Here is a 15577-nt window from a genome sequence, read left to right as displayed (position 1 = left end):
TTATTAGAAAAGTATTTTTTAAACATATGGCAAATGCATATTTTCTTAATGTCCTGTTTACATCCTTATAGGAGTCTACACTTTTTCTCTCTCTTGTTCTAGAAAGCCATCAAGCTATCCTTGGTCAGAATTCCCACCTGGTAACTTACTAAGGGCCTGCTGGCCCCATGTTTCCCACCAGCCTCCCTTCTTTTTCCCTTCCACTGTTAATCATGTGTGCACGTAAGGGTACATACTGTTCTCTTTTCTTTGTCTTTCTGCTTACAGTTTAGTTTACTCCATCTTGGTTACTATCTTTATACATAACTGTTCTTCACTCCTTTTCTTGCTTCCTCTCTTTTCCCTTCTCAGGCTGTTACCTCAAGCAGTTCTTATCTACTACTCTTTTCAGTCTGACTCTTCTACTTGTGTTACCCACTAATTCCATTTTTTTCTTTATGTGAACCAAAAAAGGCCCCTTGTTCATAGCTAATAATAACAGTAGCAGTACTTTAAATAAAGCTAAGCCAAAAGAGAATAATTATGTCTACTAATAAAATACAGACATAACATATTAAATTTAAGGTTTTCAGTCTCTAAAGGTCCTGAAAGTACCTTGAGGTCTCCTTCAAGATCGACAGTAGTCTTTATCAGATCATACCTACTTTACTTAAAACACTAGCATTTAAGAGAAAATTAAGAAGTTGTCATTTAATCTTATTTTTAAATGATTACTGGCTAGTATATTAATAGAAGAACTACATTCTACAAATTTTGGATAGAACTATAGAATATTTTAGAATCTCTTGTAAAGAACCTTAAGACCAGCCTGGGAACACTGTCACCATTTAAACTTTAAAAAACAAAACAAAAAACAGAAAACTATGTCATGAAATCCAGCTAACAGGTCTAAAAAACTAACTTTTGAAATACTACCTATGTATATCTCTATGTAACAGTGAGGAAGATCCTCAAGCTGTATGAATTGTGTGTATGGATCGCAACTAGGTGATACCAAACTGAGCATGTTGGTTGAGAACAGGTTTCTGGAGGGACCGCTTAATGGTTTGCTGCATTAGATAGAATGGCCAGGTAAAAAAAACCCAGCTCATTCTGCAATAGAATTTGATGTCAGTAGCATATAGCAAGAGCTAGGCAAACCCATTTGAGTAAATGGAGACAAAATGAAAAAGTCTTGGACAATAACAATAGTCAGAATACTATATTGTGCTGTACTAATGGCCTTTGCAATTAGGTCAGATTATCATCTGAATAGGATGGTGTAGGTCATCCTGTTCCGAGGGAAACTAGGCTAGATAACCTGTCAGAGTCCCTTCTAAATCTCCCAGTCTGCCATAGGTTCTTAATTAAAAGATACTCTGATAATCATTGCACCATATTCTTTTTACTTACGCCAGCGATTAAGGGAAATGATTAACTGTTTTCATTGTCAGAATAGTAGAGTCTTCTGGCATTATAAATTTTTTATTTTTACTATGGCTAGAAATTACCTCAATATTTTTGGAATGGAGTTTTAAAATATGGTATGACTAAACTAACTATAGAGCTTAGAGTATTTACTATTTTGCTCTGTCTTCACAAGTGGAAACGTACTTCCTTAGGAACTAGTATTTATAACTTAAGCTAGTAGAATTCAGTCAGGAGCGGACCAGGACATGGAGTAGAAAGGAGGTGTCATTCACGATAGGTTTGGGGTTAGTCATTTAACAAAGGCCTACTTGGACCACTGTATTTCCACAAATAGAATGAATTCTCAGACTGAGGAAGCAAGATTCCGTTAAGATCATCTACCAGTAGACTTCTCTACTTGCATGACCTTGGGTTTGAATTTAGTTCCTGTCTCAGTTAAGTAACTGCTACTGTGTAATAGTGTGTATCTTTTGAATTCCAGTAGAGAGAAACAAGTTTCTAGTAGGAAAGTTTTGTAGAAAATTTTTAGATAATTTTATGAGAGTGTAAGAAATTGTTAAAAGCTCTCTTTTTAATGGTGTTCTGAAAATGGAGTTTTTCAGGATGGATTTTTAAAAGATTAAGTCTGGCAACTGAGGCAGAACCTGCTTTCTCAGGAAATGGATACATCTTACATCATTTCTTCTAATCAGCTCCACAAATTTATGGAATACCAGCTGCGTGCAGGACATTATTCCGGGTGCTAGGGATACAGCAGTGAACAAATTGCTCTCTTGACTCTTATGTTCTTTGGAGGGAGAAGATAAAACAAAATTTAAAATGTCTGACAGCTTTATGCAGACAGTGGATGTGACAGAGTTGATATAATGGCTGAGATTAGGTGTTCAGGAAGGGCCCCTCTGACAAAGTAAATTCAAGCTGAGCTTTAAAGGAAAAGGGAAAAAAAGCCAGCCCTGATCCTCTAAGACCAGGGATGAGAGCATTCCAGTCAGAAGAGTTTGTGAAGACAAAGGCCCCAAGGCAGATAGGTGCTTCTCATGCTCAAGGAAGAGAAATAAGGCTGCGGGGGCTGGGTGAAAAGTGAGATATGAGAGAGAGGGTCCAAGTGGTAGGTAGGCAGGATGAAGTCTCGCAGGGCCTGTTAGGCCAGGTTAAAGGGTTGAGTTTTATTTTTAATGAGATGGGGAAGTCATTGAAAGGTTTTAAGCAGATTTTAATGATCACTCTGCTGTCGTGAGGAAAGAGTAGAGACACTGGTGAGTAGAGAGCAGAGACTAAGGTTGAGAAACTCCGGTGTAGCTTTAACATTGCTTTGAAGAAATGTGGCTCTGTTAAGGAAGTCATACAAATGTGAGTGGTACCTAAAGGAATGTTTCGGCTTTTATTAATTGAGAGATTCTAAAGGATGTTTATATGCTCATAGGGAATTGTCTAGAACAGGGGAAGCTTGGTGATGCTGGAGGAGGTTTGAAGGAGCAATGCCTTTGAGACGGTAGAAGGGGTACAATCACAACACACACAGAGGACTGGTGTTTGAGAAGACCGTGAATATTGAGCTGTTGAGGCAGGAGAAATAAGCATGTGTGTAGGGAGGATTTTGTTGGGGAAAATGAGGGATCCTGCTAGGCGAATCCCATTTTTTCCAAAGCAAATGGGCAGAGCTCTTAAGTCAAAGTGAGAAACAGAGGAGCAAAGGAAATGGGAGATTTGAAAAATCATGGTAAACTGTACAAGTCATTGGAAATCGGGGGTGGGGGTGGGGGTGGGGGTAGGGGAGGAGCAAGCTACCAGAGAAAGGAGAGAAGAAAATTACAGGTGATGTTGAATCCAAAAAAGGTTGAGCTTACTTTTTAAAGTTGAGACATTTGTTTACTTAAGTCTCTCTTTCCTTCCAGCCTGGTAGATATAACCTGGGCGAAGACAGTCCCTGGGGCTGTTTTACTAACAACCCTTCTCTCCCCACCTCAGAGTCGGATATCATGCCTATTCTGTAGGATACAGTTGGCCCTTGAACAGCATGGCGATTGGGGCACTGACCTCCTGTGCAGCTGGAAATCTGCGTATAACTGAAGTTGGCCCTCTGCATCCACATGTTCCCAACTAATCAGTTGACCCTCGAACAACGTGAGTTTGAATGGCAAGGGTCAATTTTAAAACTGCGTATAAGTGGATTCGTACATTTCAAACTCATGTTGTTTGAGGGTCAGTTGTATTTGTTGAGTTTGAGTGAGTCAATGAATGAATGAATGACTACTTCGTGGCACCCCGAAGTGCAAGTACAGAAAATGTAAATGACTGGTTTCCTCCAGGTGTATATAGGCTTTTTGGAGGGGAGAGAGCAGGGATTTGCAGAGGATTGTTAGAGGTGATGGTGATGGCTCTTAAATCTTAAGGAGAGGGAAGAAGGTAGGGCTCGTGGGTAGGAAGGAAAAGGGAGGGTCAGTGGATTAGAGTTCATAGGCGAAAGAATTAGTCATAGGATGGGAAGCTCTTTGACAGGATCGGAGACTGGTAGGACAGGGAATGTCTGAATTTCTGATTTCGGAGATGAAGCTTATTTGTAGAGATGACAAAGTTCAAGGTTCAAGTATGTCCTGGGAGTGTGAATGAGATAAGAGATGTGGAATAAGACGGTCACTGAGGAGAAGTTTAAGGAACTGACTGAGAGGTCAAGGTGTCAGGAATGCGGTCTGTATAGGTGACAGTGTCACTAAAAGTGACAGGAGTTGGGGGAAGAGAGACTTGGGGGCCAGGTGCTGAAGTTCTCAGTGACAAAAGGAGCTTGTCAGATTGGCCCTATTAATGAAAAATCCACTATTTAGTGGTCTATAATATCTTAATTCATTTGGCTTCATCTTGCTATTAGCTAGAGTAAAAATAGTAGTTAGCCTTCCCTCCTTCCCCCAGGCTACCTCTAAGGGTAGCCCTGCCTTTGCACTTGCTTGCTTGTATCAGAAGATCTTCCATTTCCTTCTTGAAGCTGGCTTGTGTCAGTTTTAATTATGCCTCAGGCCATTCATTATTATATGCTCTTGCTATATAAAAATTCCATCTAACTTACCACTTAGGTTAGCTCCTACTTTAACTATAGTAGATGATGACTTCTTGCTTTTGGGCTGGTTATTAATCCTGACATCTTTTTGCATTAAATTGATTTCTTCCCCTTTAGGATTGGTATCATAATGAAAACATGTATTTTTGGCTTCCTTTTCTTTAGTGAAATTCTTTTAAAAACAAGAGTAATGTCTTGGTTCCCTTTGAAAAGCTTGTTCATATTTCTGGTGTTGGTGAAAACCATATTTCTAGAAGAAGCTTCAGAGATTATATCATCCAGTTGCCTCATTTTAAGGATGGTAAAAATGAGAGTCAGGAAGGCAGAGATACATCAGCACAACTAGTCGCAGAGTCTGCCTTCTGGCTTCCAGTCTGGTGTTTTTTCTGCTAAACCAAATGCAGTCAGAATGGTCTTTTTAATAATAAACATTAGAGTAACTAACTGTATTTTCCATTTCCAATGTGATGAGGTTATAGGAAACCTAATATCCCATAATCAAAATGCCCTCTAATACTCTTGACAATTCTTAAAGGATTAAGAGATGGATATGTAGGGGTGGATATTTTCATTTTTACGAGGAGAAAAGTGAGATTAAATTACTTACTTGAGCTCATTAAGCTAATAGTAATGTTATTGAGTGCTTACTGTGTGCCAGTTATTGGTCAAATGCTATACATACACTAATTCATTTAACCTTTGCGACAGTCCTATGATGTATAGATACCATTGTTTAACCTAGCTTTATGATTAAGGAAACAAAGGCAGAGACTGACTAACTCTAGGTTGCCCAAGGCTCACAGTAGAATTTAGGCAGTCTGACCAGAGCATGACTGTGTAATATGAATGGCAGAGACTTGAAATTGGGTCTTGCTATTTCAAGTTCAGTGCATTCTGTACTTTACTGCCTCCGACCTGAAAATAAATGCTGCCTGATTCAGACAGTGTGGTTATATGAATGACCAGGAAAGTGAAAGATAAACTGTAGAAACAGGAAAGAGATTACAATCTTCCAAGAATGAAACTATAGGAGAGTAGGTTTAAGGCAGCAGGTTTTGGTAATCTGCTAGGTTGGTAGAAGGGTTATGCTGTTGAAGGATAACACTTCACCTTTTCTTAGTTATAAATGAACTTTTCTTATCCATCCAGCCCAGTCCTCAGACTCCATATTATCAGAGAGAAAGGAAGAAACAGAAAAGAGGACCCCTTGTTGAGTTTAGATCTCCTGAACACACACAGGATCAGTTCAGAAGTTCCCATGACACAGGGCATTGAGAGTGAGCTCCTTGCTTGGTTCCTCACCCAAGAAGAGACCGGCCCAGGTCCATCTCTCCTGAGTAGGAAAGGCTCATCTCTCTGAAGAGACTTCTGCCCGGGTGCAGGCTGCCACGGGCTGGGCCTGGCTGTCTGAGGTAAGATGAAAATCTATCCAAGTGTGCACCAGTGCACAAAGCTGGCCGTACAGCTGTCACTAGTGAAGCTGACAACGTCTTACCCCCCCACCCCCCGCCACTTTTTAAAATCTGAAACACCCCAACTCTAATCACCTGCATGCTAGGAATGGAGATCCATGTTTTTGCTCTTAAAAATTTATAGTCTGAGATACTGCTAGGGGAGGTAAGATCCAATCTTTAGTAAATATATTTTAAATAATTATACCTGCTTTTAAAAATAGAATTAATCAGTTTGATGCTGAATGGTCTGCTTTATGTGGGCATTTGTCCTAAAGATGGAAGATCAGAGTAATTTAATGTATTCACTTACCGTTTTCTCATAGGAATTCATAAGCTTATAATTAAATTGCATCAGCCACAGCTGCCTCAGCCATCTGCAGTCCAGGCTCATTTTATCTCTGGGAAAGAGCTACTTTTTTTTGTTTTTTGGGTTTTTTTTTGCTTTTGGCACTTTTCACCTATTTACTTTAGGGTGGATTTACCTTGTTTCACATGTCACTTGTTTGACCTCTCATTTTTTTAAGATTATAATAAATGAAATTTCTGGATGGATGACTGGCCCTAGGTATTTCATTCTGTTCACAAATTCGATCATTAAAAATACCCTCACAAATAAAGGACGCAGAGGTGCAAAACATAATGAATTTTTGCCTCTTTTATTTATGTATCGACCCCAGTATCAGAAGTTATTCAGAAATGTGTACAGCTTTGTATGGATCCCCTCCTGAGACTGGACACAGAAACAGGCTAAAATAAAAACCAGTTTCAGCACGACTCGGCCCTATGTTACTTACTTTCTCTGCACATTAGTCTATGGATCAGGATATACGTTGTCCTAGGGCAGTTGAGTATTAGAGTGGAATAAGCCAAAAGCATGGTGTATTTTACTATTTTAATTGTGCTTTTTTAAGGTATGTGGTTGTGCATCAACTGAGCATGTTTTGAATTCTTCTTCCAGAATTTTAAATCACCTGATTCCTTTTGATAAAAATAAGAGGACAGAGGTAGTGAGCTTTTTAGCTAAACATTACTTTTTATTGTGTACCCCCCCACCACCATCTTTTTTTTAATAATTGCTTGAGTCATGCTAGAGAATATTGTCCAAAAGAGTTACACAAAGGCGTTCTGAATTTTATCTGGTCAAATCACAGAACTATATCATTAGAAAATGTCTGGTAGTGAATAAAATCGTAAATCATGTAGATTAAAAATGACTCGCTGCTCCCACTTAACCATGTTTCCATAAAAGCAGTTTTCAAAATATGTTCTCTTAAAATATCTTCAAAATAGTTCCTGGTTGAATGGAAACAAGTGTTGGGAAAATTCTCTTGTTGCAGACGTATTCATTAGTGTGGTGTTAGCATTGCCAAAAGGAAGGAGAACATGCCAGGGCAAACACGCTCAGCCCTGAGAACGTTCCTTCTCTGAATTCCTAGCCTGTGTTTTCTCAGTCTCCTCCCCTCCTCATCTAGAAGTTTCATTGTTGCCATCATTATCCAGAATGTAAATGGCTTTGCCAGGAATGCTGCTCACAGCTTGTCCAAGAACAAATGTACAGGAGATATATGTGCTCATTTCCATTTTTGTGCTTCGGGTATTTTTCTAACAATTGAAAAAGCCTGGTATAGGAAGAGAGCATTGTAGTCTGGAAATTGTTTTTTGTTGAAATTGGTCTAGCCGTGCTTCTTCCTCAGAGGCAAGGTTATAAACCCTGTTTCTGCCTACTTTGGATTAGTCAGTGGATTTTCTGTCTCTTGGTGGTATTGTAGCTTTGTATACTCCAGAATACTTCTGTACCTAAAAATGTGCCTTACAGAATAAATTTTCTTTAAAGACTTGATCTTTGGGCATTTCTCCTTAAATCTTCTGTTCTCAAAGGTCTAGCCATTGTTATTAAATCCTAGATTTTTAGAGCCAATAGTCCCTTTACAAACCAAGTAAGACTGGAGATTTTAGGGATTCTGTAGTCCAGTTATTTCTCTTTGCAAGTAGAGAGACAGGCCCACAGAAGTGAAGTGGCTGCCCAAGGCCTGCAGGCCGTGGCGGAGTTGGGATCACCCTAAGTCTCTGTTAGTACTTTCTCTTTCCAGTCGGATTCTCTCCTCTGTCTTGGAGCTCAGATATTGTTTGATACTTATCAAGGGCCCTGAGGACTGGGCTCCAACCCATTTATCACTAAAGAATATGTTTACTAAGTCCTTTTTGGCCCTATTATGTACTCTTGGACTCAGTCAAGCCAAAATCTAGGTTTAATTGAAAACAGTGTGGAAACCTGATACCAAATGTAATCTCCAGGCCTTGTTACAAGGAGGGAGTCACTTTCAGAGGCTATTTTGATAAACATGTAAAGCTCTTTCACTGGAGCTGTTTTCTTACACCTTTGAGATTACCTGTGACATAAGTTGTTGAAGTTTCATTCTTACTGTGGGGGAGAGCGCTCATTCCATTTTGCTTGAGATCTGCTATTCCCATCAATCCCTCCCCAGCAGCCTTCCCACCTCACTCAGAATGAAAGTCAGCATCCTTACAAGGGCCTACAAATGCTCCTCACCTCTATGACCTACCTCTCTTACAGTCTTCTCCTTATTCACTCCGCTTCAAGTTCACTAGTCTCTTTGCTGGTCTTCAGACACATCAAGCAAACTCCTGGTGCACTTTGCACTTGGCTATTCATGCTGTGTAGATACTCTTCCCCTAAATACTGAATGACTCCCCTCTCACCTTCATGTTACGTCACCTTCTCTGTAACGCCCTCCCTGACCATCCTGTTTGAAATTGCTGCCCCTGCAGTTGCATTCCTATTTCACGTCTCCTTTTTAGTGGTGGTTTTCTCCATAAAACTTGCCACCTTCTAAGAGCACTTCTGTTTTTAAAGAGCTCTCCAGGTGATTCTTACCTAAGCCAGCATTGGGAATTTCTGCCATAGATATTGCTTCACTGAGTGTTACTTGTGAGAATTGTAGCAGAAGCAGGATTTTAAGTATCAAGAACGAAGTTTAAAGGTCTTTATTGTAGCTTCAAGCAAAATACTTTTCATATAGAACAAGTCTCCTGAATTAAATCATATGTAGTGGCTAAACATTAATGTTTACCACTCGACTGTTGTAACAGCAGTATATTCCTGTAGGTAACTAAACTTGAGGACTGCGTGCCTTATAACCTGAGGATCTTCTGATTCTTTGTAATGAATTCGTATTATTTAAACAAGAGTGTTTAAGATATGAGATCTCACATAAAATAGTTAATTTAAATGACCCTTTTTTCTTGTTCAGCACAGATAACTGATGTATAATTAAATCTATTTTAAAATGTTTGCTATTTATAATTTTTTATTTGAAAGGTTTTTTTCAACTATTAAAAATATACATTGTAGAAATGTTGGCAAGTCAGAACAGTAGTAGTATAATGGGGGAGTCACTGACACTTGTTCGTTTCCTTCTAGTCTGTTTACGTTGCTCTGAGCCTTCTTCTGGTTCGGGGGGTGGGGTGGGAGAAAATATTTCTACCACGAAGAATTAAGCACTGTTAACAGTTGTACATATTTGCCAGTTTCCTATCTATCCTATCTTCCCAGTGCACGCTTTTTAAAAAATGGAACAAATAATATGCAAGCACATATCTTTTTAAAAAGACATTTAGTATTATGGATAAATTCATCTTTAATTCCCCATCTGTCCCCTATTCTCACCACTGGCCCTGCACCCTCCCTGAAATAATTACTTTTGTAAATTTGATATATGTTGGTCCAGTATAGTTTCCATACTTGTTACCGTATGTGTTGCTTTGTTTAAGCTGTAATGGTATCATGCTGTAAATATATCATTCTGCAGCTTTTTTTCCCCTCAGCTTCGGATCTGTCCAAGTTGACACTTACCGATCTAGTTGGCTCCCATGGCTGTTTGGGACTCCCACTCTGTGGGTATATACTACAGTTTCTCCAGTCCTTTTAATAGGGTTGAATTTGGTTCTTGGCTTTTATAAATAATGCTGCAACCAATATCCTCTTATGTCTCCTCCAATACCTGTATCAGTGTTTTTCTAGAGTCATGTAGGTTTTTATCCTGCTTTTTCGCCTCTTAACATTAAGATATGAGCATTTCCATTGGCTTAGTATAATCTCTTCATAAACACAGACCTCTTTAATCTAGACTTTGAAACATCTTTCATTTTTCTAATGAAAAAATAATACGAAATTGTAATTGGACACAAGGCTTTTCTTTTTGCATCAGAGTAATTTAAACATTGCATGGGCTTTCTTACTGGTAGGTAAAAAGCTGTTTCAACACAGAGGATTGAAAAACAAAAATTAGTTGCATAATGAGTACTTGGAGTGGCTAGAGCAAGGGAGGACTGGCACACCTGGGATTTTGTATTCTCGTCCCCCTTTTCTAAGTCTAGAGAAGTTTCTTAGATTTTCCGAGATGTCCTCTGTCACAACTCACCCTCAGGGTTCTCCTGATGCCATTTCTCTGTATCTTTCATGACACTTTCCTCTTCCCTGTCAGTACTCTCCCTACGTCAGCTTTTTGCGCACTTTGCAGTCACTTCTTCGTCTCTTGTTCCATTGCTACAGTGAGCCCCTCAAGAATAAGTCTACGGTCTTTATTTTGTACCCTAAACAAGTACAATGCCTGACATGCACTTGTAGTGACCAAATATATTTTAAATGACACAGGTAGTGACCAAATATATTTTAAATGAAGGCAATATGAGGTGGGAGTGAGTGAAGTGGGGCTGGGATATAGTGATGGTCAGTTTAGTAAGGAACTTCAATTTATTGAAAGTACGGAACTAAAGAAATCTTAAAAGGAAATGCAGTTATAAGTATGACAAAATGATTGCTTTGACAGTGGATCTCTGCTTTAGGATATTGTCATTTGCATACACACAAACTGATTAAATCACTGGTTTTCAGTTAGGAAATAGTTTCTCCTTGGAATATAAATATTAATATATTTGTTAAAGTCGGTATTTGTTTTTCTAGGAATAAATTTGAAAACTTGAACTCCTGATATAGCCATTTTACCGTTGTTTTTTTTCTTTTAACTCCTTACCTCATTTCTTCGTTGCCCCAATTTTAATCAAAACTGGGTTTCCTGGAATGAGTAGACTAAAGTTAAAGGAAACATTTTGGTCACCGTTCTTATGAAATCCTTTGTGGTCTGGAAGCGGTCCTCCTGTACTATTTCAACAGCTTCATTCATGTTCTGCACACAGTGTAGCAGAATGATACCGGTAACTGAGCTTCAGAAGGAGAAGTTCAAATGCAGAACCTCCAAATGTAGAGATTGAACAATAAAACTTTTGAGAGGGGAGTCAGACTAGCTTTCTTAACTCTTACCGTGGCACTAGTTATAAACTATTTAATGCTATAAATTTTCTTGGCGACTGCCTTCATAGCTCAGAAAACATAGTTCAGAAATCATTTCTTTTAATAATTATTTTGTGTAAGAAACTGCATTGCTCTCAGTTTGCTCATTTTTTAAATAGAACCCTGATGTATTTTAGGTAATTGCCCCTGTCAGGACACAGTTTTTCAGTAACCAGAGATCTAAGTTTGAAAGTAATGAGCTATGGGTATCATCACATTTTTCCAATACCAAAATTGTTTCCAATACAGAAATACTTTAAAAATATTTGTTTGCTGGATACTTTTTGCTGCTAATTAACATCTCTTTTTACAGGATTCATGAATAAAATTTTCCATCCCAACATTGATGAAGCGTAAGTAACTTTAAAAATGTTTAAATCTTAGCAGCAACTGCTCTTGATTAGTGTTCATCTCTCTCTTCATTATACAAAAGCCTCAGTTATCTTTTTGGATTTTATCAGCAGAGGACTGTATGAACGGTCACTTAACCTGTAGAATCCCAGGGATATATTCTAAACCACTTAGTTCAGATTCTACTATTGGACTACTTAGGTCTTCCATTGTCATGAGTGGGTCCTTTATTTCCCTTGATACCCAGCTAGCATTTGTAATATTCCACATCTCCATTCTCTTTGTATAGACACAATTCAGGGATCCATTTTCAGTCCTTAAAGTATTTCTCAGTTCGTGAGAGTAAAGCAAATGTGAATGACTGTAGTTTCATTTCAGTTATTGAATCTTAATTATCCCTTTCCTCCTAATATTTTATTAGTGATATTTTAAAATGCGATACCAGTGCCTCCTGTTTTGTTCCTTCCAGTGCTGTTTAGAATACGTGATTATTTGTTCTGCATTTTTTCTTGCCATGGCACTAAATTTTGATGTTTCATGCACATACACATATGGGGAACCCTGTGTGAGTAGGTTGTGTACATACATCACACCCCATTGTCCTTTAACACTTCCGTGTGTCAAGTCATCCTAACAAGGATGTTCTCTTATATAACTGCAGTAGAGTCATCAGATTCAGGAATTGAATACTAATGAACTACTTTTTAATCTACTGCCATGTTCCAGCAATGTGCTTTTTAGCACCTTACCCTCCCCACCCCCCTGCATTCAGTAAAAGATCCAGTCCAGGCTCATGTATTGCATTTAGTTGTCATGTTTTATTAAACTACTTGTCATGTTTTATTAAACTCCTTTAATCTGGAACAGATTAAAGTTCCTTAGCTTTTTATAAAGTTGACATTATTAAAGAATATAGACCAGTTATTTTATAATATGACAGTCCCTCAGTTTGGGTTTGTCTGATGTTTTCTTAACATTAGATTCAGAGTATGCATTTAAGGCCAGAACCAAAAGTGAGGTTGTGTCCTATTCAGAATATCCTGTACGGAGGCACACAGGTCTGTCTGTCCCTGGTTACCAGTGTCAGTTCTCACCACCTGGTTAAGGTGTTGTCTAGTTTCTCCATGGTACAGTTTTTCCCTTTCAGTCTATAAGGAGACACTTAAGATTCCGTATATATTCTGTTCCTCAACATACTTTCCCCAATTGGGATTCTTTTTTTTTTATGACCTATTAAAAGTATTTTTCTTGATAAGTAAAATTAGTTGCCAGATACATGCAACTAACTTTCTAATTTTTAAAAAAATGCCATTCTTTCCATCTGTTTCAGGTCAGGAACTGTGTGTCTAGATGTAATTAATCAAACTTGGACAGCTCTCTATGGTGAGTTTGGCCATGGAATATTTTTTTAGAGATGTTGAGACACTGCCTTAAAATAATGTCATTTGGCTTTTCTTCTCTGATTTAAGATGTTTTGTTGGGAAGGGGAAGGGATTTTGAAGGCCTGAATGGGAAAGTTTGATTAGTGAAAAATTTTTTTCTCAAAAGTTCAAACTTTGGTTTAGCAGTAGAAATTTAAAATAGTCTTTTGAGATTCTGAAATTAAGGTATAGTGATACACATATGCAGACATACTACTACATATGCAAACATTTTTATATATATGTGTATTTAGAAGTGCATTGTATATATGTTTTTCTGTAATACCTTTTATTTTTAGAAAAACTCTTAGGAACGTCCCTGTGAAATGATATGATGTATTAAGAGGTTTGGGGGATCATCTGTTTCAAAGGCCTAAACCTCTCTATGAAACAAAGAATAATTAAGCTTTACCTTCAGTGCTGAAATTGACATCTCTTACAATGACATCAACAATGAATTGTCTAGGTCTGCAAAATACTATGCTAAATATCACAGAGAGATAGATATAAGGAGTATTAGGCCTTTTCCCCCTGAACTTGTAACTTGGTTGGAGAGCTAAAAATATTTTAAAATGTTTTTCAAGTTACGTAGGGGTACAACAAATGACTCTTGTTTATTCCCCTGCATGTCCAAGTCCACACACATTACAGATTCTCTCTGCTCTCGTGCCCCCGCCTCCCCACCCATGAAGCTTCCTTATGCTCCAACTGCAAGTAATCTCTGGCCACTCTTACATTTTATAGCTCTGTTTTGTGGCCTGCATTTACTTTCTGTCTTGTGTTGTTGTGCCTATATTTTTTGTGCTACTAGATTATTTCTTGCCTTAAAAGCTGGTGGAGGTGCATGTCTGGTTTGTCTTTAAGTCTTGGCATTCCTAACACAGTGCCTCACACCAGTGTGATTGAAAGAGCGAGTGGTACAAACAGTCGCTGAGAGGTACAAGAGGAGGGGGAAGATCATTTTAGGCTGGGTTAACCAGGCATGGCCTCCTCTTGGTGAAGACTTGTGAGACCTTTTAACAGTTTAAGGTATGTGAGACATCTTACTTCAGCCACTGTCCGTGAGTCACCTTGCCAGACATCCTTGTACTAGGATGGTGCATGAGGATCACAGAGGAAGGTTGGTCACCAGGAGCACACGGGTATCCTGTTTTTTTCCTCCTCATTCTACCATTCAAGAATTATTTCCTCTGCCTGGACTTAGCTTCCCTAATCTTTGAGTGGCTGGTACTTTCTTTTTTCACCTCAAACATTGCTTTCTAGAGAAGCCTGCTTTCCTAGCCACTGCAGCTAAAATCATACCCTTCTGCAGCACAGCACCCTGTTTTAAAAATCTGTCTTTAAAGCCAGTATTTTTTTGTTTATCTTGTGCTATTAGATTGTAAGCTACACAAGAGCAGGGACTTTATTGTGTGCGTATACATGCGTGCACACACAAAGTGTCTAAAACAGCGCCTGGTGTACAATAAGGATTCAAATATTTGTTGACTTAATGAGTGACTTAATCATGCCCAACACTGTTTAGCATAAGAGTTTTAGGGAAGCAACAGCTTATAAAGGAGATAAGGCAACAGGAAAGAACATACTCTGAGGTTGATTAAATGGATTCCTTTTAAGATGTGTTTTTTTTGTTTTTTTGGGTTTTTTTTTTTTTTGTAAAAAAGTCTCATGGCAGGCTGCCTGGAATATCTGATGTAATGATGTCTTAAACTGCATTCACATTTTAGAAATGTACATAACAAAATACTGCAAGCTGGTTCCAATTACAATAAAGTAAATTGGACGTTCGTTTAACTAATTCTTTTACTGTTGACCAGAAGAGCTTTGTGAAGAGGTTTGCTGATTCTCAAGTACCTCACATCTCAGAACAGATTTTTTCAAATAACAACTTTATTGAAGAATGATCATTTACATACTAAAATTCACTCATTTAAAGTGTAGTTTGGTAGATTTTAGTATATTCACAGTTATATACAACCATTACTACATTTTCATCATAGAACATTTTCATCACCTCAGGAAAAAACCCCATACTCCTTAGTTACCACACCCTTTTCCCCCTCCCCTAGCCCTGGGGAACAACTAATCTACTTTTTTGTCTCTAGATTTGCCCACTCTGGACATTACTTATAAATAGAATTATACAACATGTGGTCTTTTGTGATTGGCTTTTTTTCACTTCATATAATGTTTTCAAGATTCATCCATGTTGTAGCATGTAACAAAACTTCATTCCTTTTTATGGCCAAATAATCTTCCATTATATAGACATCACATTTTTATCCATTTGTCAGATGATGGACATTTGGGTTGTTTTCACTTTTTGGTTATTACAAATAATGCCTCCATAAATATTTGCGTACAAGGTTCTATGTGGACATATGTTTTCATTTATCTTGTGTATTTCCCTAGGGGCGGAATTGCAGGGGTGGAACTGTGGTCACTCTACTCTGTTTAACCATTTGAGAAACTGACAGACTGTTTTCCAAAGTGGTCATACCATTTTACATTCCCACCA

General features: G+C 38.2%; 1 protein-coding gene across 3 annotated transcripts in view; it reads left to right on the top strand.

The window, feature by feature from the left end:
• UBE2H (ubiquitin conjugating enzyme E2 H) overlaps nucleotides 1-15577 on the top strand; it is a 92404-nt gene that overhangs the window by 57343 nt on the left and 19484 nt on the right. For all 3 annotated transcript variants that reach the window (XM_011357224.2, XM_023528939.1, XM_011357225.2), the window contains 2 exons: nucleotides 11601-11640; nucleotides 12969-13021. In XM_011357224.2, the coding sequence (XP_011355526.1) occupies nucleotides 11601-11640; nucleotides 12969-13021 (93 nt within the window). The remainder of the gene's footprint in view (nucleotides 1-11600; nucleotides 11641-12968; nucleotides 13022-15577) is intronic.

Source organism: Pteropus vampyrus, unplaced genomic scaffold (genome assembly GCF_000151845.1).
Source record: "Pteropus vampyrus isolate Shadow unplaced genomic scaffold, Pvam_2.0 Scaffold33, whole genome shotgun sequence".
Taxonomy (NCBI): Eukaryota; Metazoa; Chordata; class Mammalia; order Chiroptera; family Pteropodidae; genus Pteropus; species Pteropus vampyrus.
Note: the sequence above shows the minus strand (reverse complement) of the source record. Positions and strands in the feature narration are given on the sequence as shown.